This window comes from Heliconius melpomene, chromosome 17 (assembly GCF_056956725.1).
Source record: "Heliconius melpomene rosina isolate 202511_hmr_F chromosome 17, ASM5695672v1, whole genome shotgun sequence".
In the NCBI taxonomy this organism is placed as follows: domain Eukaryota; kingdom Metazoa; phylum Arthropoda; class Insecta; order Lepidoptera; family Nymphalidae; genus Heliconius; species Heliconius melpomene.
In genome coordinates, this window is record NC_140405.1 from 2,936,314 (window position 1) to 2,961,478 (window position 25,165).

Below are 25,165 nucleotides of genomic sequence, written 5' to 3' on the forward strand. Positions count from 1 at the left end.
TAATAGAACCAGTCAGATGATGCTCTTATATATCAGCCCGTTGAGCTTGGGTGGTATTCTGCGGTCACAGACCATACCAATAACCTCCCACAATTTGACCCAGGCAGCGCTTATCCAGCCATGGACATCGTGATCGATGCCTCCAGATTCATGCATAACGGATCCAAGATACTTGAAACTTTTCCAACTTAAGGGCTGGCTCAGGACCTATAAGGACATTGCTCGAGTCCGGGCTCCCTCAGGCTATGTATTCGGTCTTCGACACATTTTGTTTAAGACCGCCGTTCTCAAGTGCACCCTTCCAGAGGTCCACTTTACGCTCCAGCATTAGTTGCTTCTCTTCAATGAGTGTAATGTCATCGGCATACATCATCAGCCGTGGAGGCTGGTCCTGGATGTGAGCCGTGACAGTACACTACAATAAATAAGAACGAACTAAAAGCCGAGCCTTGGTGACCCCCTACTGTGATCTAAAGGATTTGGTGTCGACAACAGCAGTCCTAACCATCGTGAATCGCAAAGCGGGATCGTAGTACATATCTCTGATAATCTCAAAATAGGCCTCAGGGATCCCTTTGGATCGCAATGCCCTCCAAATACATTGACGAGACACACAGTTAAAGGCGTTCTGCAAATCTAAAAAGGCCGCAAATCTAATGCAGAGCTCTCCTTTTTTTTCCTGTATGCCTCCATGAAAGTTCTGAGTAGTCTCTCCATTAAAGTACTGATTAAATTTGTGGTAACGCCCCAGCCAAGCCAAGTGTTGTTGGAAAAAAATCAAGCTTTCTAGTATCGATACTACAATAAAAATAATCAAAGCTAAAGATTTTGGTACAACACACCATGAAACCGAGCAGGATAAAACTGTTTTTTTGACAAAGTACTATCAAAACTTCAATATCTTAAAATACAATGGTCGCTATTACATTATGTATGTGAAAAAAAAAGATTTTAAAAATATACCTATATATTATTTATTAAACGAAACTAAATTTGTGGTGGAACGCCAGCTAAAGAAGAGCGCGAACTGCGAGTGAACGAAGACGAACTGAGCGAGCGAGTTTTGCAAGACCTGTGACGTCACGCGAGTCGGTTATGGCCCGACGGAATCTCGCGTCGTGCGCTAACTTTAAAGGACAATATCTCAAAAACTAATAGACGTATCAAAATAATTCTTTCACAAGTATTTTTTGTTTTTAAAAGACAATACGATGGGCTAGAATTTAAAATTAGTGATTATTCCCCATTAAACATACGGGCATTTATGTACCAATTTTGCTGCATTTTGTATGAAATTCGCCGCGTAATCAGAACCTTTAGGGTACAATCCTGAAATTGGTATTAAAGCCTCGGTGGGAAAATCCGACTCGCACTTAACCAGTTCTTTTATCATTATTTTTAATTTACTCAACTAACAAATTGCATATATACAATTAAAACTAAACTACGGTCGACGAGTTGTGACAAAAACAGTTCTAATAGTAAAAGTAAACCTTACATGATAATAAATATTAGAGGGGTGGTCGCGCGCCCCGCAGCGTGACGTCACGGTCTTGCAGCACGAGTCCGGCACCAGCAGGCGCGGGTCGTGCTCGTGCCACGCGCTCTTACGCCACTCGTCGTAGCGAGATGCGCCGCAGCATTTGAACTGAAAAAATGATATTAGTAGTTAGTAGTATAGAAAGGAAATAAAAAGTAGGTTTAGCTATATTCATGTCTTTCAGTTTATAAAGAATCATTAAATCAGCTTCACGCGTCTAGCCGCATTTATCTGGGTAGACGAAAGGAACTTCGATTTGAGACACTTCGTTGCTGTACCGTCACCAAGGTTTGATACATTGTACATTGAGTAGGGGAATATAACGCTGCAGTTTGCCTACTAAACTGGAGAAATTACGTGTTGACTTACGGTACTCTACGCCGCGCTTTGTCCCGATATGGGAGCGTAGAAATGAAAATATTAAATATTTCATTTCCACTAGTGGCAATCAAACCCACAACCTGTCGCGTTTATAGTTACACCCCCAGCATTCGGTGGAAAGAAGGGAGCAGGGTCTTAACTTGACAGCCTGAACTGAACAGCCTGAAGTTGTAAAAAAATGATGTCAAACTTACCTCAGTCTGCATAGTATCGACGGCGTTTGTAATAACCGTGTCTAACGCGTAGTTCGCTATGAATGTAGTATTAAGCTCGGCCCTCAGCTCGTCTTCCACAGCCACCTCGTAGTAGTACGCGAGCCCTCCCGCACCGGCTTCCAGAATGAATGTGATTAGAAGAAAGTATGTATACTGTAAAAAGAGATTTTAATTTTCATTGATATTAATTTCCAGATAGTTTTTGTAAATAGTAAAAAAAGTGTTTCTAAAAAAATATAACAAATAAATATTTTAAGTGAACCTCAACCTGAACCTTTTCCTCTGAAACTTCCTACTGCGCTCCTAGTTGTATTGAAAAAACATTTTATATTTACAGGGTATGAACAAACATATTAAAACTACTTAATTACTGTGTAGTTTATTAATGTAAGTGAAGTGACGTGACTCTATTTTCTCAGTCTGTCCCGCCAGATGATTCATATTCTCATTAATATGAAAAGACAGAAATTAATTCACAAAAATGATAATGATTTCATTTTATTAGGTTTGTCATAAAAATATAATGTGTAATGAGACGAGATGATATAACGGTTATCATGGCCTTGAAAGAAGTGTACAAGAATTTTATATGGAAAAACTAGTTTAAGAATAATATAACATTTTAAATTTGTTACCAAGCAAGATTCGAGTTCATTTTTTAACTTGCTTCGTAGCATGATGAGGAACATAAAATATATCTACTTATAATAAAATGTTCTATTCATAAAAAATATATAAATAAGAAAAATAGTTTTTTAGCATTTAACAATATAATACAAGTCAAAATAATAGTTTTAAAAAATGACTGTTTATCTGTGCGTCTCTGAAACGGCTTAACCGATTAAAATGCAACGTTCACTATTGTATTTTGGGAAAACTTTACTTAACAATTAGTGTTTGTTTTAATATAAGTGTTATAACAATGTAGAAGTATTTAGTTTATATAAATTGTTGTACAATAACAGCTGTTTTATTGAAATAACTCAAACTTTAGTTTTTATTTTTAATATACGTATAGGTATATAATGTTTAAAATGATGATGTTATAATAATATAGTACAGCATTTCGTATGTCGAAATAACTTTGATTCGACGTGGGAATTACCATAATAAAATGGATTTATATGAGATAACATTCATAGTATCATTACATAACGTCTCAATATTAAGTTACCTTTAATAATGTACATAGACAGTTAATATTGTAAGAGTAAATAATTATAATCTTGTTATTCATGTTGTTTTTGTTAGATTTTTTATCAGCTTCACAGTTAAGACACTTCCTTCACCCCTACGATTTTTTCCAGGCATTGCGTGTTAAGTGGGGGAATTCAACGCCAGGCTTTCGCCTTGGGCTATATTTAGTATAGATAATATTTACTACACAAAAGTACTTACACATAATAAACTGGTTCTATTTTCAGTCTTAAGACCACAGCAGCCTAGGGCGCAGAGAGGAACGCCCAACGCCCCAGCTATTATGAGGAGATACGCAATGGCCGGATACGTGGGAGTCGGGAGCAATGGTACAAATCTGTGTCTGGTTGTGACAGTCCATGCACCCACCATTAGTACGCCGGCACCTGCAAACTAAATTTATATTGATATGTATTTCTTTGCCACTAGGATAGAGTCATGTTAACCTTATATTCTAATAATAGTAACAAATTTGTTCTCTATACTCTTTAAAAAGAAACTTCCGTTCCCTGCTTTTCGCAGAATTTCGGAGGCATTGCGTGTTTAGTGGCGGAACTGAACGCCGCGCTTTGCCTCGTCATCAGAGTGAGGAAATGAATTCCTTGATTTCCTCGACTGAGGATCGAATCCACAACCGGTCGCATTTATAGTCGCATCTTTTGCCCCTGAGCCGTGGCTTCGAGTTAAATAAATAATAAGTTTGATAATTTAATATCAATTCCCATACTTTTTAAAATAATACTTTCAAGTATATACAATCTAGATATATCAAGAATAAATCGTAGATGAAATTCAGCTAACACTTAACTATTATTACTCGCTTCATGCTCAGAGTCTCTAACAATAATGAGGTCGTGTTACAGAATTTTTAGGAAACGGTTGATGAACTCGTCTGCATTATCAAAGGATTTTAGTTGCGTTTATCTTTACAAAAGTTAGTAAAAACTGGTTTCTTTTATGTTTTTTAACTTACAATATTTTCAGGGCTTAAGGTTATTTAATAATATTTTTAAGTTTTAGTATATAAATACGGGTTATTTACACCTTCGCGATAAAAAACGTATTTAAATTTAGTATAACAATTTTCAATGAAGAGTTTTTGAATTTTAACCCCTTTTCCAAGCGTGTGCAGAATGTCGACTGGAAGTAAACTTTTGAAAAATATGTTACACAAATATGTAAAGCATTATAAATTACTCACGGAATTCTAAAATAATATTATTACCTTATACATTTCTGACATTACAGTAAAATGTAAAAATAGGAAATTACAGCCTGTTCTATATAGCGATGGACAGCGACTGATAAGATAATTATGTTAATTTTGAAGTTATGTGTTTAGTAATTTAGATTGAATATTTGGTCAAATTTTTATTACATTTAAGCATCATTTGACACGACAACCAACTAACATAAAATAGCCTTCGATATGAGGATTTAAAAAAAAAATCTCTGTACACATCTGTTCGTATTCCCACGACTGGTCGCATTATTTGTTTTAGCGTTAGTTTTACTGTGTATTCAAAAAAGAAAAGTGCCAACACATCCTTTACTTTCTGCCAGAATTCGAGACATTGTTTGTTGAAACAGTGATGGAACTCAAAAAAATTTAAATAATTTAATTTCCCAAATGGAAATCGAATCCACAATCTTTAGTTAACTGCCGCACTACGCTACAATGGCCTCATGATAATGTTCCATACAAAAATAGAACATCAATTAACCCGCGTGTCCTTATAAGCTCGAAGTCGCGTATTTAAATATCACAAAGAAAATATTTCGGAAACATAATAACTTCTTACTTAACAAAAAGATTTAACAAATCAAATTCGTTACAGCCATTAGATACACAAGCGTGAATACACTGTTTTTACTTAAAATAAATCGTAATTTACATTTTAGGAACGAAGTTTTAACAGTTTCATTAAAATCAGAAAGGCCGGAAGCTACAAATCGATTTGTTAAAGTTAAAATAAAAGTGGATCGAATTACAGTAATGGGGGCTTGGAGCGAGGGTGTTGAAGTGCATGACGCAGAGACGCTACTATGGCCACGTGTGTTCTGTATTCTTATAACTTCGTATAAATAATGCAATAGGTAAATAAATAATAAAGGCGCAGCGGCACAAGAGTGTGACTGTAACGCTTCGATTGTGGGTTCGATCCTCACTCGAGGAAATGAAGGATTATTTTTTTAATATGTTCATTTTTTCGTTCTAACACCGAGACAAGTGCCCGTAAAGTTCCGCCATTTAACACGCAACGCGAAAAAATCGGCGGAAAGTGAGGCATTAGCATCTTAATTATATTTACTTCTTTATTCTAGAACAAATAATACACATTAACATATTTATTTAATTTTTTTTTATATTTGTATGACCAAATAAAAATGCAAGCAATATTGTTACATTGGAAAGAATAAAACAATACTTTTTTGTAGTAATTGAATGAAGTATAATAACAATACGCAACCTTGATTACGAAGATTATACTCGTAATATAAAACAATAAGGTTTACATAGCACCTGGTGAATAATGTAAATGTTATTTCGCTATATAGTTGTTTTATTTTATTATATAAAAAATAGTTTCATGCTGTCCCACACACAGCAGGTAGGCAGAGGGAACCTAATGTTAAGAGGCTCCTTTCCCCACTACCTATATCATTTTTTTTTTTTCAGTTTCTCGCTGTAACACGCATGTAGTAGCAGCTACCATAATCTAAGTAAACCTTAATTTTACAATATTTATAAGGGAAGCATAGCCAGTATACTCAGAATATTATTTTTTTAATATAAATATAATACGTATAGAAGTATATAAAAAGTAGTAAAGTAAGTACATAAAAAAGGCACGCTAATTAATTAAAGAGGCCTTGGCGGTCTCTTATGGGTAGAAAAGAAAAACACCTGCTGGTTAATGTAATGAAGTAATGTTAATATTAAAATTAAAAAGATTTTGCTCTACATATAGTAGGTATTGACGTACTTTGAAAATCATAAAGATGAACAAATTTTATATACTTATAAACTAATTTAGTCCTATAAAGACAAGGAAGAGGACAGTCGTCGCGCAGTGGAAAGAGCGATTGAATGAGATAGGTTATGGGTTCGATTACAACTCGAGTAAATGAAATCTATACTTGTAATAAAATCGAAACGTGGAGGATATGTAAGAAAAAATGTTATTGATGGCGTTTTATAACGTCTTAGAACAAAAAACAATATTTAATGTTGTCTGTTTATTTGTGATCATTTAGATTTCTGAAACGGCTTAACCGATTGTAGTTTTCCCCCATTGTATTTTGGCAAGCACCTCTTAACATTTGTTTGTTTTATTTCAATCGCTTTATAAATAAAAGTTATACAATTTTAAAGAATGTTACTCTATAAATAACTATTTTATTGAATTGTCTGAAATTTTAATTTTCCATATAGGTATTGTTTTTAAAATAATAATATTATTAGAAAACGACAGTAATGCACATTAATAAATTATTATATTTTCGATAATGTATTGGCGGGTCGCTGGTATATTCAATTCCTCGCTCTGGTAAAGAGGTAAAGCGCGGTGTTGAACGTAGTGTTAAGACACTCTGATGCCAGAGTCCATCTGCCTACCCAGCTAGGTGAGGGATGCAGCGTGAAGCTAAATAAAGAAAGGTATCAAAACTGTTATAGATTTATATCTTAAAAAAATTCTAAAAGCAATATTTTATCAACATAGAAATATCAAAGAACAAACAAAATATATTAACATAATATTTTGGACTAGTGTCTTATAATAATAATATTGTTTTAATGCAACAACAATATTAGGAACATTACAGAATGAGTTATTTTAAAATGACGTTAACAAATGCTACGAACACAGCAGGACGTCTGTAGAATTTTAATATGTTTATATTTCTAAAGAACTGAATATATATAACCAATCTAAAAAATGTATGTATGTGTTTTTAAATTACATTTAAAATAATACAGTAAATTTAAAATAATAACATTCTATAAAATAGTAGGTAAACAGAACAAAGTATCGAGATTTTTTGGTCTCTGCTTTCTATCTAAAATCGAAACATTGGGTACCGAACGGCAGGCTTCAGTGACACTCTATGGTTTTAGTTTCCTAATTAACTATAATAGGCCATTAAAATAAAATAATAATACCTATTGTATTTTTAATTTTCCTGGTGAAGCTGATTACCGATAATATGGCAAAATTATGTAAATAATAATGTATCTACTCACCAAAAATATCACGTTGAATATGTGTAGAACACACTTTAAAAAGTTCACGCTACAGCAATCTGCATCTCTCGACTTTCTTGGTTTTACTTTCTTCTTTTTAGCTAAGAGTGCACTAGAGTCTTTCTTTTTCTCTTCTGCCATTATAGGTCTCAGTTATGTTTCCCAGTGAGGTTTCTACTACTGTAAGACACTGCATAAATAGTTATGTCGTCATCGTTGCTTGTGAATATTATCTGAAAAAGAATAACATTATTTTTTCATATTAATTATTCAAATATGTATTTAAAGCTTATAAAGAAATATTTATACTTACATATCCAAGACCAGTAAATTCCATATATTAAGTTAATAAAATACAATGAAAGACAGAAATAACGATGTAAGCTTTATTAGCAATTTTACCTTAAAAAAAAATGGAATTTTACAACACTTAACTAAAATCATACACATCTCAAAAATTGAAAAATAATACGTAGTTTAAATAATATTTGTATATAAATGGTAAAAAATATGTTATCATGGAAATTGTAAGATAGCAAAGTATATACAGAATATCTTGACATATAAAAATTAAACAAATTTGTGTATTTAGCGTTAGTTTACATTCAGTCACTTTCATCACATTCATTGATTTACCATAAAAGTTTATCTAATCCTTTGGATTATATATCTATGTAAACATCAATACCAAACAATAGTATAGTAAATAATGGCAATAGTCCATTTTCAAAATGCATTCTAAACATAGTCCATACACTATTCATCATACTGCTGCAGTGTAGACTCCAATTTGTCCACAATTTTCTTATAGAAAGTAATTTGCTGCCTTAAAAATTTTTGCATAGTTGCTTTTAAATCTTCTGTTCTTTCACCTTTGAAATGATTGATTTCGGCAAGAAGCGCATATGATATAACATCAGTTCTTCTTAATACTTCATTCAACTGTGCTACTTCCATTTTGCTTTCGGCCGTCAATCTTTCACACTCTCGCTTTTTCTGGACGGCTCCTTTATGATTAGCTAAAGCATCTGGAAAAGAGCCCACGATTCCTTTGTATAAGTGAAATTTGTCACCGAGCGGCTCCCAATCATGCTTAGGCTGTTCTTCATACATTCTGCCAATTTCTATATAAGCACCACCAGTTAATTTGATAGCAGAAGTCAGTTTAGATGTAGATATGATGGTGCCCTCATCTAAACTAAGTGCATTTCCTAAATTATAGATGGCCTCACCAGTTTTTTGGCAATCAATTTTGTAAGGACCCTGGAATCTTTTTGTTTGTGCTAAACACATGTTTGTAACAGATTTCACTGACGAGTCCATGCTGTTGATGAATGTGTGACATTGTTCAGTTATGTGATCCACTTGCGATTGCAATAAAGCTTTTTCAGGTACAACTAATGATATACAGTAGTTAAGTCCTAATAGGTTGTCTTTCTCTGCCTGCCTCTTACCAGCCTTCCACCGTTTTTCATCAGTACAAGTGAGGAAGTGCTGCCACACTTCACATTTTGATAGTACTGGGTGTTTGCACATCCAGTCTACAAACTCTTGTAGCTGTACTCGTCTACGCTCAATCAATTGCTCATCATAGCGGCCAGATATTTGTTTATCAGGTAGAGGTGGAATGGGAATAAGTGTAAATTTTTCCTGTAATCTTTCATGTAGCCAGTCAAAATGTTTATATCTTCTAGAAACTTGTATATTATTAAAGGAGGGAGTTAACTGATATGCAATGAAGCTCTTAATACCCTTAAATTTAGATTCTTTTTTAGGTGAAGCTACAGTCACATGGTACGGCTGGGTAATTGGTGCCCATATATAACTGTCTCCTTCTTGAACTATATACACTTTGTCAGAGTCTGGGACTTCAACGTTTAATGTTGCCAACAGGTAACTTTCACCACTAACTTTAGAAGATGGTGCAAATTTGTTTTTTCTAACTGTACCCACTGAAGAACCAAAATTTGAGGAAGTGTCATCCATTTGATGACTATAATCACCAATAGGCATTCCTGGCAATGGAGTTAATGGTTGTTGATTCATTGCTTGTCTTTGTTGAGGGGCTCCTGGGCCTATTTCTGAATATGTGTCATCTTCCCAGTCATCATCCCATCCATCATCATGTGAAGATTTTTGTATATTATTATCACCTGCATTATATTGCTGCTCACCCCAGTCATCAGCAGCTTGGTCATATCTAGGTGCAGCTGGTGCCATTTTTGTTGGTGCTAATTCTTCAGGTGTTAACTTTCTCACATATGCTGCTGGAAATAGTCCAGTTTGGCCTTGTGCATTTCTTCCTTCCCACCATCCTTCACCAATATCTGTACTTATTAGTGTTAATATTTCTCCACAGGTAATTGACATTTCTGTGGTACCCTGCTCACCAGTGAAGTCATATAGTGCTTGTACTTGGGCCGTCATCATAGACCCTTCTACCTACAACAATATTAAAATATTAATAATTACTTTAAAGTACACTATATAGTTCTATCACAAGCCATTTTATTTTATCTTATCAGTGTTATCTAGAAATGTAGGGAGTAAACGGTGTGATAAATATAATTTTCGCGTAGATTCCGTTTTCGTTTTAAATTGGAACGCATAAATTAGGGCAATATTCGTCGCTTAAGGCGTTGACACATTTAATAACTACACCAATTAAGCATGAGATCAATCAGTAAGACTACGCCCCTAGTTTGTAATACGTTTTCTTTTATTACTTAAGTATTATTTTTTTCATATATTATCAGAAAAAACAACAACATAAAATTACAAAGTACTTATAACAATAAAATAAAGTATACGAATTTATGCATAAATATAAAAAATGTTAGCCTAGATTTAATTTAGCCCTCAAAATTATATTCTTGTTAAATTTTCCAAGATTTTGAAAGAGCTTTGTATTGTGGTGGAAGACAAGTAGAATTCTTGTTTTGTGATGGAAATTAATGACGTCAATATTAGGTCTAGCAAAAGGAACACAACACTTGTTAAAAAACCAAACGATGACTTTACATTGTGAAGCATTTGTTAAACACTTTAAACTATATAGAAGTTAATATTATTACTTACTTTGTTCACAAAAAATATCAAGGCGGATATACTACTCGTACAGTCATCTGAATGACAGATTGATTCACAAGAATTTGTTTTCAATGTTAACGCTGTTTTCCTTTACGTGGCACGACGACGACAAATAAATGGCTGCCATTGGTTGATAAAAGATTTTATTTCATATACACCAATGGGAGACTGAGTTTCAAAAATCAATGTCAAATTTATTTAGCTACGTCGAGTGGCGACGTCGAGTTAATATGATGTTGAAGTTTGATTGTCATCCTGTAGATGGCGCTATAACAATGGCTGAATATAATGAACGCCATCTACATTTTCGTTATACGTAAAAAAATATTAACTAACTGTATAAAATTATAAAATAAATATAATAAAGCGGAAGAGTTTGTTTGTTTCTTTGTTTGTTTGAACGCTAAGATCTCTGGATCTACTGGATCGATTTACTATTTTAGTTTTGTATGAAAGCTGCATTCTTCAGAAGTGCTATAGGCTATATAATATTACATTACACATATATACTAATAAATTAAAATACTTTCTAATTTGACATGCAATTTATTCTGCCATGTTAATAACAACCGTCGTTGCTAAGCACCGGTTTGCAAAGTTTATTTGTTGTTTTAAGAAAACGTCACCCAAAATGAACTTATATTTTGATATTCATCCTTATAAAAATAAATATATTATATAGTATTTAATAAATATTCTTATAGTTCAAGCAGGCGTAGCCGCGTCCGGGTCCACTAGTGAAAATATATGCATTGATATTTAACACAATAACATAGTAAATAGAAACTAAATAATTGATGAAGAATTATAAGTAAGTATGTGTAAGTATCAATTCGTTTTATATAAAAATATCTACTAAGAAAGTTACTTATGTGATACAATAAAATCTTATATCCCTAAGGTTTATCTGCTCCATTTCATTAGCTAATCTCGAGTTTCTTTTTATTTTTGGAGATTAAATGAGACAAAGAAAGGAATAAGATACTTTTGTATTTGTTTATTTTAGACTGTAAAAAAGTAGTATCGCAATTTAAGTATATTAGCGTAATTTATACGGAGAATATTGTAACTGTACAATAAGATATTAATCAGGTACAATACCTGTGTGCCGTCTATCGTTGTTGCAAATATTTTCTCAATCTGAGTCAACTTTTCTATCATAAAAATAAAAATGGTTAAGAACGTCGTCTAAAAATATTTCTTTGAAATTGCGAATATTGAAAAAGTTTATGAAAATACAAAGAAAAGGTCTTCGCAATTGTTTTTCTTTTCAGCGGAAACCGTTTTAATTTTTTATTAATCCAAAAAAAAAAAATTACTTATTACTTCTAAACACACTTTTGTTCCATGGTGTTTAATTGCTTTTTTTAATAATTCATTATGACCCTTACATTTTAGTATTTCGCCGAAAAGTTTGCGCTCATTAGTCGCTTGCCTTAAAAATGTAAATGGAATACAGGAAATAAAAATTCTTTCCTCTTTGTATAAATTCAGTTATCGTTTTTCTCTCAGAGTTATACTTTGTAATACTTAATAGCGTAACTTATTTTAACTGTTTTAAATATAATCAATTTGAGAGTTAAAAAAATATCAAATATTTCTTCTTTATAATAAATGTAGTAGGTAGGTATAATAGAAGCAAGCTTTATTTTTTTAAATTAAAAATCTTTTATTTTATCTGTCTAGTTTGGTTACAAGTACTGATTATTTCAGTACATATTTCGTTGATAGCGAATCTTTTTTACGAGCACCGTTAAAGGGCTTATCTGAATAAAGGGGCATTAAAATTAAAACCGAGCTTTGAGCGGGCTTCAATGTTATATGAAAGTGGAGCCAAATCGGGCATTCCGTCGGGCGCAGATTAACCTAAGTACCAGAGATCAGGAGAGATATAAAACAAAAAAGATACAAACCTTTTAATTCAATTCCCAGCAATCTGAAACAATAATAAATTTTAATTGGTTAATTAATTTGTCGTGATGTTTATGATCTTTTGATCGTTTTAATGCTTATCCTCAAATAGTAGAGGTTACATGATTAGTTATTTAAAATATATTTTAGTTTTTGTTTTGTAGTGAGTCTTAGAGTGGGTATTTGTATAAGAATTTTGAGTCTCAATTTAAACTTTTTTTCAATTTAATAATACGACTCATCGAAGAGATCATTCTTAGATATCTATTCTTGTTATTGGAGACAATATTGTACGGCAATAGGTTTCTTTCTACTGAAAAAAATAAAATAAAATATGTATATAATAATGAGCAATTATAATGATTTTTAAGAAAAAAAAAAATCTTATCTAAACATGACAGTCTTGAGTGCTTTCGAGGAAGATTTAAATGTTCTTTGCAAAATGCAAAATACTTAATTTTATATATAGAGTTTTATAAGAAATACCTTTTACATTTTCTGGGTTAAATATTTGCTAAGAATAATTAAGTATAAATATTTTCTGAAAATAAGCTGTCTATTATAGTATAATAGAAAACAATCGAATAACAGAAAAACAATTTGAAATTTATATGTAAAATACTTACGAACTCAGAAGTCTCCGTCTCACCATAAATTAACATGCATGAAGTCAGCTGCAGGCGATATCGGACAGTTTTGCATTAATTAGTGCACCGGGAATAGTTCTAGGAGCATTGGCGGTAACAATTTAAAAGTAATTAAAGTGTGACATTATTCTGGTGATTGTTGTAAATCAATATTAATTATTTAATGAGATTAAGAAGCTCATTATAAAGGAAATTATTTTAAAAATATAATAAAAGGGTCACTGGAAATGTAACAAGAAAGACATCACCTACTGTTAATGTTAATCTGTTAGAAGAAACTTATAAGTAAGCACGCCTAAAAGCCATAAAATAAAAAACAAACAAATAAAATACATAAATATTTGAATTTTGTTCATTTTCTTCTTTCATCTTTAAGTAGATATTATATAAACAGATTACCTAATAACACTTAAATGATTTGGATGTTCTAATTACAATCAAACACAGATTCATTCAGCCCATTTTAATACAAAGGACAAAATTGTTTAAATATTATCTCCAAATGACTAAAATGTACGCAATGGTCTCATTCAATTTGACTTATCTGAGCTTGAAGGGCGGCCGCCTTATGTTTTAGTGACGTTGACAAATCGTCATCTCTTCGCTTAGAAATTGTTGACTTCAAAGATTTTAACAAGTGCTTTTGGAGTGTTTATTCTTTTCAGCTTCACGCTGTATCCTGCATGTAGCAGTATAGATAGAAGCAGCATAGTGTTCAGTCTCTCCGCTCTCTACAATTCCGAATTTGGAGGCATTGTGTGCTGAGTGGCGGAATTCAACGCCGACACAAGAGTGAAAAAATGAAAATATTAAATATTTCATTTCTTTATATTGCAACATAGGTTTAAATAGGAAAAAAAATGTCGCTTTGGGAAGCGCAGCTCTGAGTGTGACATTAAATATAACTATATAATATAATATATAACTGGTATAATGATAACTGGTTGTACAAACGGGTAAAACATAGAAAAAGAACTGAGCAAAGAAAAATACTGAAAAAAGATGTTATGAAAACTAATCTGAAAAAATGTGACACTACATTTAATATTATATACCTACTTCAGATTCCAATTTCGTTTCTTAACTACTAGTTTACTACAATTATTAAATTTAAATAAGTTAAAATTAGTTTTAAATGTAAATTAAAGCATGAATAGAAAGTGATTTTCGTTTTCGAAAGACTCACGTTGATAATCTGTAGCCACTCCGCTGCAAACTTCTAAAGATTCATAACTTAATATCCTGCAGTTGCGAAAGCTTCTACAATGTTTATATATTATGCCATTTTAATACTTATTCGCTTTCTAAGTAATAATATTTGCTCTTTAAATACTGAGAACGTTGTCTTGTTTAATTGTTTTCTAATTAAAACTAGAGTAGTGTTGCTGTAATAAAAAGATATAAAACGTGTGGAAATGCATTATATTTGAATACATATTAAATTACTTAATAGATCATTGTTGATTTGAAGTTGGGAACGGAATGTCTTAACACTACGTTCTCTTAGCCTACCCTGCTGTGTGTAGGATAGAGGGTGAAGCTGATTTATATATTAAATATTTGTTATTGTTATTAATATTCGTTAACAATTAAAATTTGGGGCAGACGTCTCGTAGAATGGAGACCCCGTACAAAACGACCGGTGGGACGACCCCCTGCCAGATGAGCCGACGACATAAAGAGGTTGGCGGGAAGCGGATGGGTCCGAAAAGCTGAGGATCGAGTGTGCTGGCGAGAATTGGGGAAGGCCTATGTCCAACAGTGGACAAAAGATGGCTGTTGATGATGATGATGATGATGAATTAAAATTTAACTCTTTAGTAATTTTCAAGCCATTATAATTATGTTTAACCTTTCAACGTTCTATATTTTCTTTAAAATTGAGGCTTATAAATATGATTTAAGATAAATAATAACGTTATTTATTGAGATAAACAGAACATTGTAATACTAATTTGTAAGTAACTAATTAAGGAATTATAAGGAAACGTAGTCTATTTCCTTATACTAGAGAACCAATTGACGCGTGAAATACGCGTTACCATAGCAACGTGAATGACACTGTATACAAAAGTGTAAGTGTTACATATAGTAGTATGTGTTTATTTTAATTATTTAATGTATTTTTATGCATTATTTTAAGCAAAATATTAGCATACTGTACTCCTTCTATACAGAAGTAGTACGGTTATGATTTATTTACATAAATGTGTGCCAAATTTCGTACGCCCAGTTTTTGCTTCACGTATTATTATAATATACATACTCGTGTACACTTACTTCGTCTCTAAAATAGGTCAAATTAAAATAACACTAGGTGTGTTCCCGTCGATTGTCTCATTTACAACTACGCCTCCCACTTCGCCGCGAGGATCGAAGTTCCATTTAGTTTTTCTATTTCAATTAATTACTTTTCTTGTATTGGTTGTAACCGATGCCCATAATCTCGAGAACGGCGTTGAGATAATTAAGCCGACGATCGGAGTCTTGGATGGCAAACTGAATTACTAGCAATTAATGGTTTCAGCTTCTATTACATTATTATACGTGCCGCTTACGCGTGTTACATATTGAGTGATATCCTCGCGCCGTGCCAATTCTTTAATGGAAGAAGGCCTGGTTTATCTTTAATTGAATAAGCCATTTTGTAGTGTATTTTGTTTCTGGCTTCACGCTGTATCCCGCATGTAGCAGGGTAGTCAGAGGGAATATAGTGTTAAGACACTCCGTTTTCCACTTTTCACCGAAGTTTTCAAGGCACTGTGTGTTGAGTGGCGGAACTTGACGCCGGGCTTTTACATTGATGACAGAGCGAAGAAATGAAACTATTAATAAATAATAATTCACAACCGTTGCGTTACACTCACTATATATTTCACATATTTAAAAGCCTTACATCAATACATTACAGCAATACATTTTTGCCTTCAATATGATGGAATGTAAGTAAGATGTTTTGCTTCATACGAATAAAAAAGTAGAATTTATCCTTATATATATTCATTCAAAATATGCTAAGCAGTTTTAAATCAGCAAGTACCCCAAAGGGTCGGATCGTATGAGATGTCTTCTATTTTACGCTACATTCGGTTGAACACTCACCCGTATGGCTCGTAACATGAATGTTACACTACTTGTTTGAGTCTAAAAGGGTTTTGTACTTTCGCAATAGGGATATTGTATGACTTTTATGACTTTTTTCGTATGTGTATTATGCTGTTGGCTTTAGTAGCATCTACAGCGTCGCCAGGATTTGAGGGAGGCTGAGCTAATATGTGGAAGTTGTCGTCGTGGGATAGTGGGGTGGGTTTGGCTGTCATGACAGCTTCTGGTTGTGGGTATTAATTCTAATGGAGTAAATTGTTTTTTTTCCCTGCTTCGGTGAATTAAAAACAAGTAGCGTTTATTACGCAATGTCTCGAACTTGAAAACAGACTGAATGACTTAACGATTTATTTATTTTTTTACTTTTATTCGGACGAAAATAATGGTCTATCGAGTAAAGCTGTGAGGGTAAGTATTTTTCAATAAAAGAGGAATGCATGTCACTCTTGCTTACCATAATCTTACCTTACGTATACGGATAATGAAAAAAATCTAAATAAAAAGTCCTTGTAATGTCTGTGTACCTACTTACAATGTTTTTCTAACCAACTGGGCGGGTTTCACTATATAATATTTTATTATTTTTTGAAAAATGAATGTAAAGCTTAGTGTTTTTCCTTATATGCTTATAACATAATGCAAAATTTCAAATAGGTCTGTTTGTCTTCGTCGAATAAGGTAAAAATGTGCATATCTTTAATGCATGATAGGTATGTGTTTTCATTATTATTCCAATCATTCGTTTCCAATTCCAATGTCCAAGAATATATAGAAATTTGGTACCGTTGCGTATATATTTTTCGTTAAGAATATGAATGTGTCTGCTTGAAAGCAATGATGAATTTCTAATGTTATGTCGGTAAAAAATATGTATGTGCCACTCTGCTCTATTTATTTTCTTTTCTTTATAAGCACCCAATGACTCTAAATCGATTAAACATGGATAACAATAACATAATTATCATTCCTTTTTTTATTTCCTACTAACACTGTAAAAACACAGAGTATTTTATACCTTTCTTATTAATAATTTTTCTAATCACGTATATTCGCATCTTTGTATATTACTATTATTTTTATAAATACCTACGACATTTAAATTTTCCGTTCAGCTTCGTCAATGCGATCTATTATATTATTAACGACGAGTCGTTAGAAGCAGTTAGAAACCCTTACGGCTAACGCATGGATTTCGGACATCAAATGGTAATTGCTTCTAGAAAATACAGGGTAGACAAGACCTTTGTCAAACGGTAGTAGGTATACTGTATAGTTCTTCGAATAATATCTACTTCTAAAATTGTATATTTAAACTTCATATCATGGCATAATCAAACAAAAAAACGTTTTTCTTTTTATTTTAAAAAACGAAATATTGCATATTTTTTTATAATTTATACTCCATTATGTGACTCTTGCTTTTTAACAATTATGAAATATGCTGTCTCTGAAATTCGTGACCTTATTTCATTTAACATGACACAATTGTTTGAAGTATATAAAAAATATTAATATTCGCATCCATTACCATTATTTATTAAATGAACGTTAAAGAATATATAAAACAGATATGGTTTCGGTTCAAATCTCGTACAATTGAACATTTGCATATATATTTTATAAGATTTAATACAAAAATACAGCTTACCTTTAGAAATAATGGAATAATTCTAGATATTTATTTTCTTATACTAATATTCGTAGATAACTCAATTGTTATAAATGTTATACTTGTGACTTTGTAAATTGAACGAAGCTCATAAGAAATGAGTATTTAAAACTGAGCTACAGAATACTCTACAGTTAATATGTGCGGTAGAGAAAGAAAAAAAGATCGTACTTTTTTCATTTCAAAAAAGGAAACGATATTTTAGTTACGAAATGATAAAAAAATTATACGATATTCCTGGGAATATTTTTTATTCTTTAAGGAAAGTGTATAAAATGTTGTAAAATTTGCGGTTTGAATAGAAAGAACCTAACAAATGTTCTTTTTTTTTCATGGAAAAAGGACAAGGCAAACGAGCGTTCGGGTCACTTGATGGTGATCACCGCCGCCCACGACCCCGTGCAGCACCGCAAGAGCTACAGGTGCGTTTCCGGCTTTTGAGGTGGAGATAGACGCGCTTTCGATATATCATTGAATATTACATCACTCATATGCACAAGACAAGTAAAAGATCATTGGAAATAAGTACTTCAAATTTACAACCACGTATTTTAATCTTCAATATCGGCTGCTAGGTGTCGGTAGGTGCTGGTATCGGGGCTCAGTGAGTGAGCACATCCCGTCAGCCGTTGTCGCCAGATGCAGTCGTTAAGGCGCGCTACATCTTTTCACTTGGCCGCTTGCCAGCTCGGTCTCAATACTCAAAATGCATTTTCTTCTAAGAAAATGAGAAATCTTTCTGTCGTCAACATTTTTAAAAGTCTCTGGTTTTTCTGATTTTTAAATGTAGATCTGGATACATTCGTATCACAAAAATAGTAAAATAAAAAGAATATCATAATTCTAAAATCCTGACTGACCATTCAATAGGCAAAGGGACCTGGAGACCTACTTAGACTTAGTTCCCATTAAGACACTTCCGTTTCCCATTTTCTGCCGAATTTTGAAGGCATTGCTTGTCGAGTGTCGGAAGTCAACGTTGCGATTTGCTACGTTCCTAGAGCCAGGAATGAAAATATTAAATATTTCACTTCCTCGAATGGGATTTGAACCCATAACCTGTTACATTTACAGTCGCACGCTTATATAAATTATTTTTGTTGACTTTAGCAAACTGAATAACGTATTTGGTTGCGTATAGATTTGCTATATATATTTGTTCTAAGACAGTTGCACTACTCGTAAGATCAAAATTTACAAGTTTAAGGAAAAAGAAAATGAGTCCGAGATCTTTCTAAAGTCTACATTGTAAATTCCGTAAAAGAATTTACCATTTATTTATTTAAGTTTAAATTGAATCCCACTATTTTGACCCCAATTGTAATTAATTTGGTGTCTTTGAGCAACGATTGCTAACAAGCAATCGTTGCTCAAAGACACCAAATTCCAAAAAGTCCTAGTCCTCACTGACTGAGGTAAGACGCGCGCACAGCCGTAACCGCTAATGGTAGAAACGTCAAATTTGGACAGATGTTTACTTTCGTAATCTGGACATCCACTAAGAAGGGATTTTAAAAAATTTAAACCATAAAGGGGTGAAATAGTGGTTGAAAGTTTGGTTGGAAAAAAATTTAAATCGGCACCGTTTTTTATAAAATTTGAAATTTACATTTTTAAAAGTATTTAATTGAACACGTGTTTCATCGTTTTCTAGAATTCTCCCTCTAAGAGTGCAAATAAGGGGTTGAATGTTTGTATGGAAAAATCTTTAAATCGCCACCGATTTTTATAAAATCTGAAATTGAGACTCTTAAAAATATTTTAGAATTCCCCCTAAGGGTCCAAATAAGCAAGCGAAGCTGCGCGCGATCACTAGTATTTTATATTTATGATTGTTAATAAAGATTGTTATCAACTCTTAGGTATCTAATAAAGATAATAAAATAATGGCTCCCGGCAATATTGGAACGTAGAAAGCATTAATTAGGAAGTCCCGAGGAACTACTCAAGGAACATTATTCCGTACAATAGTAATTAATTAAACTACTCGGTAGTTCGTCTACTTGTTGGAAGTGAAGTTTTACAGCGGATGTACTAAGTACAAAAGTGCTTCCACTATGTTTAAGCAATAGCTTTCTTGGTTAATAAGCCATATACAGTTTAACACTCACTTTAATTAAAAGTTTTGATTAAATCTACAAGTTTTATATTGAAAATCGAATAGAATGAAAAGGGCTTATATTTTAAAAGTCTAACTTCTCTTCTTCTGTTCGTCTTTGAGCAACAGTGTATCTCTCAGTGATCGTTAACTGATTATTTAATTATTTATTTACTGATTATCTAATTATTTAAAGCTAACGTATGTATTTAAAGAGAACTTTATTCAATTTATCAACCGAACAGTCGGCCAATTAATTAATCGATAAGCCGATTTGCCATTCAGTTGATCACACTGCTAGTGTTCTTTTTACTTTTTTAAAAAAGTGAAGTGTTGAGGCAATGGTTAGAAACATATGCGGTTTAGGAAATTCTGATCTTTAATAATTATGCAAATAAAGTGATTATAAAAATGAATATTAAAATTATATATTAAAGTAAATGAATAGTAAAAATTCTGCCATTAAAAATCTAGGTAGACTAATGTTCTTCAATTTGACTTCTCCAAACGTTGTTTCTTTCATTATAGCGACGTTGACAAATCGTCCTCTTATTGCTTACTGAAAATGTGGAGTGCCTTCAGATTTCGAGAGGAAGGATGAAATATCCAAGTTTGTAAATTATTTTGAAGTAACTAAAATATGGAACGAATCATATTTATAGAAGAAATGTGAAATTTTAACGTTTTTTGATAGTACACCGTTATTAGATTTGCAATTTTACCGTCATTTATTCACAACCTGGCACAGATACTAAAGTAAAATATAAAATCATTAAACAATAAAAGATATGGTAACAATTGTCAATTTTAAATTATGGTAACATTGGTTAGTCGACCGATCTAAATTACAGATAAAAAAGAAAGATACAACCGTCATTCCCTCGTTTTAGTGACCTATTTAGCTAAGCTAAGGTATTTAGTTAAGCTTTGAATTATCTTTAATGTTCTGGCTAGGATTGGAACGTCTTAACTGGACATAACATGGAATTTGAGAAGATTACCAACTTAGAGGGAAATTACACTGTAAATATTAAACTATTCGCCTTTCCCATATAAAGGTAAAGGTAATGGTTTGTAACTTTACGACTGTAGTTCCGAATGTGGGTACATATATTTTTTAGCAACATTTTTACGTGCTGTCTTGTTTTATCGGGTTAACGCGTGAAACGACGTTATCGGTAAGTAATGTGTGCACATTTTCTTATCTACAGTATAAAAACTGGCTTTTAGTTACGTAAAGGAAATTTCATTATGCTTTTTTTTAACATTATTGATCTTATTAAGTATTTGTTTTTAAAGTAAATGAAATGAAATTAAATTAAATCAGCTTCACGCTGTATCCCACACATAGCAGGGTAGGCAGAGGCATAGTGGAGACAATGTGTATTGAGTCACGGAACTCAACGCCACGCTTTACCTCGACACCAGAGCGATTAAATGAAAATATAAATTTAAATAAATATTTCATTTTCTCGAGTGGGGATCGAACCACAACCAATCGCATTTACAGTCGCATTTTATGCTCCTATTCCACAACTGCGGGATGCAGCGTGAAGCTATTTTATTTTTAATAAAAAAAAGTATTAAGCATTTCAATTCAGTATCGATTAGTGGAAATCCCAGAAGCCAGCTGAGCTCAACGCGCCACCATATACGTAAAACGTGGATTGGATTTAATAGTTGCAAACTCTATTTATTTACTTTACGATCGTAGTTCTCATATTGGTAGGTAGTAGGCAGTAGGTGTGTACTGCGTACACTTTATAAAAGCTATGTCAAGGTGAAAGCTGTTTTCCCGTAATTAGCAACAATTAGCGACAGCAGGCCTACCCTTCTATGACTCATCAAAGTGGCATGATTTGTTTGGTCTAGATAATTTATTTGTCACGTTTGTTTTAGTTATATTTAAAAAATAATACCAAAGTAATTTTTGGTCTTAAACTGTATCCCACATAAGCAAGAAAGGCAGAATCTAGTGCTAAAACATTTCATTCTCTACTTTCCACTCAATTTTGAATGAGGAAAACTCAACGCTTTATAGTTCTTAGAGCGAATGAGCGTTGTAAATAATTTGTTCCCCCAAGTAGGAATCGAACCCATATCCATTGTTTACAGTCAGACCCCACGATGTCCTTAATGTTTAATGGGTATTTTACTATTTGTATGTGAATAAGGGAAGCTTAACAACATAATGAAGAATTGTATTGATATATTGATCCATGAAGAGATAACAGACAAAAGCTAAGAGATAAGAAACGAATACTATACAATACAGTAAATGTTTACAACATATTTTCTTTTTAAACATTTAGATATTAATAAGTATAAATCGAACAGTATTACATAAAGCAATTGTCTTTTGTTTCCCAGTACCTTCTTCGTATGTGGACCGTGTCATGACGATGACTCTATTAGGCCTGAGGCACTGCATTTGACAGATGTATCACGAGCAATACGCTTGATATAGCGGTAGTAGGGCGAGCAGGAAATAACCACGTCTTATAATACCGGCTTCGTAAAGACAAAGCATTTAAATATTGTTTTTCCAATAATAACACCTAATCTATTATTTTATTTTATATGTTTTAGTATAAATAAAGTAACCTAAAATTAAGGTATAATGAAGTTGTGAAAAAAATAAATGTTTTTTAGTCCATTTTCATAATTACCTTCTCGATTTAAGCGTAAATATAAAGTAATAACGATAATAGTTTACTATTTTATATATTAGATTATAAAAACTTAACAATAAATTATTATTCAGAATAAAAAGTAAATTATGAAAAATTGCTTGTACAAATTATTTAAATGTAAGCTTAAAATTATAAAATATTATTGTAAATTAACACTTTTGATGCAAGTATTAATTAATTAAATATGATATAATTAAATCGTTCATTCGTTTCGTTGGTCTTTTTAATTAACGTCAAATAAACGGGATTAATGGTGAAGCATATTATATTCTTTGTCATTAATATTCAAATTGCGTATTTATTAGTATTCGATACATAACAGATTTTTTGATTCTACAAGTATGTTAGCGGTTTTAAAAACAATGAGGTGTATTGGTTGCGGTGACCAAATAAGCAAAGTTATTTTAATTTTTGTCTAGCCGTCAAATAACGGTGGGTTAAGAATTATATTAAACTAGCGACCCCCTTGCGGCTTCGCCCGCTTTTACTACTGGATTATTCATATAATGTATGTTTGCAAAGCACTTAAGATAATGTGAAAATAATTAAACTCTAATGCAATCCGCATTTTCGTAGTTTCAATAAGGTTTTTCCAATCGTTTTACACAGCAAGGATTTTTTAGTAGGTACCGTAATTTTAAATCTGTGCTACTAATCTTTTCAAGTACGTATTAAAATATATTTAAATGACTATTTTTAAACGGAAGAAATTATAAACAAAAACCTACCTACTAATAACTACTACAAAAAATATGAAACTAAATATATCGCGCTGAAATAATACATTCAACTCCAATTATCCAATACGTGCAAACGCATCTAAATCTTCGTTGCTATAGAGGCAGGCGGGTTTTTTTTTCGTGCTTATGGTTAATGCTGAAGAGGGTATTCTGTCCCTGATGAAAAGCAAGCACTACGTGGCTGCCTGTGAGGAAAATTAAATAGAATGCATTGGCCGGGAATCGAACCCGGGCCCGCGTGGCAGGCGAGCATTCTACCACTGAACCACCGATGACTGCTCATGACGCGCTTGCATAAGCAAAACGTCGCGGGGCGCGTTTCGCAGCAAGGATGTCTTGATATTGTAACAATTTCTAAAGTACTTATTAAAATGAAAAACAGTAAAAGACAGTTTTGATCTACATTAAATGGCCAACGTAACTAATATACTTATTTATATGCTGAGAGTAAGGGATAAGTGAAACTTGAGTCGGCACAGCTGATGTGTCAACGGCGGGATGTGTCAACAATTAAATGCGTTTTTCTCTAATACTATTCGCAATTTCGAAATATTGTAAAAAGCAAATTTTATCTTCGTTTAACGTAGAAAATTAATAAAGTATTTTAAAGGATAAGGATTAATACCATTATGGAAAAATATCCCTCACAATAAAAAATATATTGAAATTACTATTTTTAGACAGAAATATGATCACTACACGTTATTCTTAAAAGATAAAAATATGCTGTCGCGGACTTTTTTGTAGATCTTATTAAGAGGAACAATACTCCAGTACATTATTTTCATGAAGTACTTACCATTAAAGCAGCGCATGCGCGAAAATGTCTCAACGGGTAGGACTTTAGACACATTTATCGTATTTATGTTAATTTACATAAGGATGTACAAATAATAAACTATATATAAACCTTCCCTGAAAAATACTCGACCTAATGGTGAAAACCGCATAAAAATCCGTTGGGTGGTTTAGAAGAAGAAGAGTTAGAAAGTTCAGACAGACACGAAAAGCGACTTTGTTTTATAAGATATAGGATAGGATAGGATGCTATACCTAATATTTAAATACAATAAAGTTTATGAATATATTTTATACATACGCAATGAATAAACCTCATTTTTATTCATTGGAAGATACATACATTATACATAAGCAATAAAAAAAAGAAGCTAAGATTTTCTTGTTTTAATATTTTTCTTATAAATTTTTTAGTATTTTCGGCAAAAAAATTCAAAACCCTCACTTATCCACTTTACACCCACTACATATTAAAATGGTTAATCTAAAATGTAAATTATACACTAATGATATTTAACTAGCCGTACTACGGTACTAGAACTAATATATTTCTAAGAAATGGCGTCATTTACTATCTTAATACAATAGGAAATGAAATCTTATTGAACACAAAAGATGTCTAATGGGAAAATGATAGGGCGAAAACAAAGCGATTAAGATTGAATGCAGCCTCCAAAAAATATATTAAAATCTTTACTATTAATATTATTATTCTTATGTAATTCCTTGTAATTTATTTTATTTATTATTATTTTATTTACAAAACCAATACAAATTATATTAGGATTATTTTATTTTTATTTATTTTTTTCACCAAGAAAATCGCTTGAATGTC

The 25,165-nt window shown here is 32.3% G+C and overlaps 2 protein-coding genes across 10 annotated transcripts in view; both read right to left on the minus strand.

Annotated features, from left to right (window-relative positions):
* The window catches only part of LOC146529840 (CD151 antigen-like), a 154,316-nt gene that overhangs the window by 4,445 nt on the left and 124,706 nt on the right, over positions 1-25,165 (minus strand). For 5 of the 6 annotated variants that reach the window (XM_085200299.1, XM_085200296.1, XM_085200298.1 and 2 more), the window contains 5 exons: positions 12,583-12,605; positions 7,580-7,812; positions 3,535-3,726; positions 2,116-2,289; positions 1,499-1,648 (listed from right to left, as the gene is read on the minus strand). In XM_085200299.1, coding sequence (XP_085056425.1) covers positions 1,499-1,648; positions 2,116-2,289; positions 3,535-3,726; positions 7,580-7,720 — 657 coding nt within the window. In that variant the 5' untranslated portion in view covers positions 7,721-7,812; positions 12,583-12,605. The remainder of the gene's footprint in view (positions 1-1,498; positions 1,649-2,115; positions 2,290-3,534; positions 3,727-7,579; positions 7,813-12,582; positions 12,606-25,165) is intronic. The other variant, XM_085200300.1, reaches the window with a different exon arrangement.
* Positions 7,952-25,165, minus strand: part of SH3PX1 (sorting nexin 33-like protein SH3PX1) — a 141,855-nt gene continuing 124,641 nt past the window's right edge. For 3 of the 4 annotated variants that reach the window (XM_085200291.1, XM_085200290.1, XM_085200292.1), the window contains 2 exons: positions 12,583-12,605; positions 7,952-10,021 (listed from right to left, as the gene is read on the minus strand). In XM_085200291.1, the coding sequence (XP_085056417.1) occupies positions 8,336-10,009 (1,674 nt within the window). In that variant the 5' untranslated portion in view covers positions 10,010-10,021; positions 12,583-12,605 and the 3' untranslated portion in view covers positions 7,952-8,335. Of the gene's footprint in view, positions 10,022-10,657; positions 10,811-12,582; positions 12,606-25,165 lie in introns of those variants that run through there. The other variant, XM_085200289.1, reaches the window with a different exon arrangement.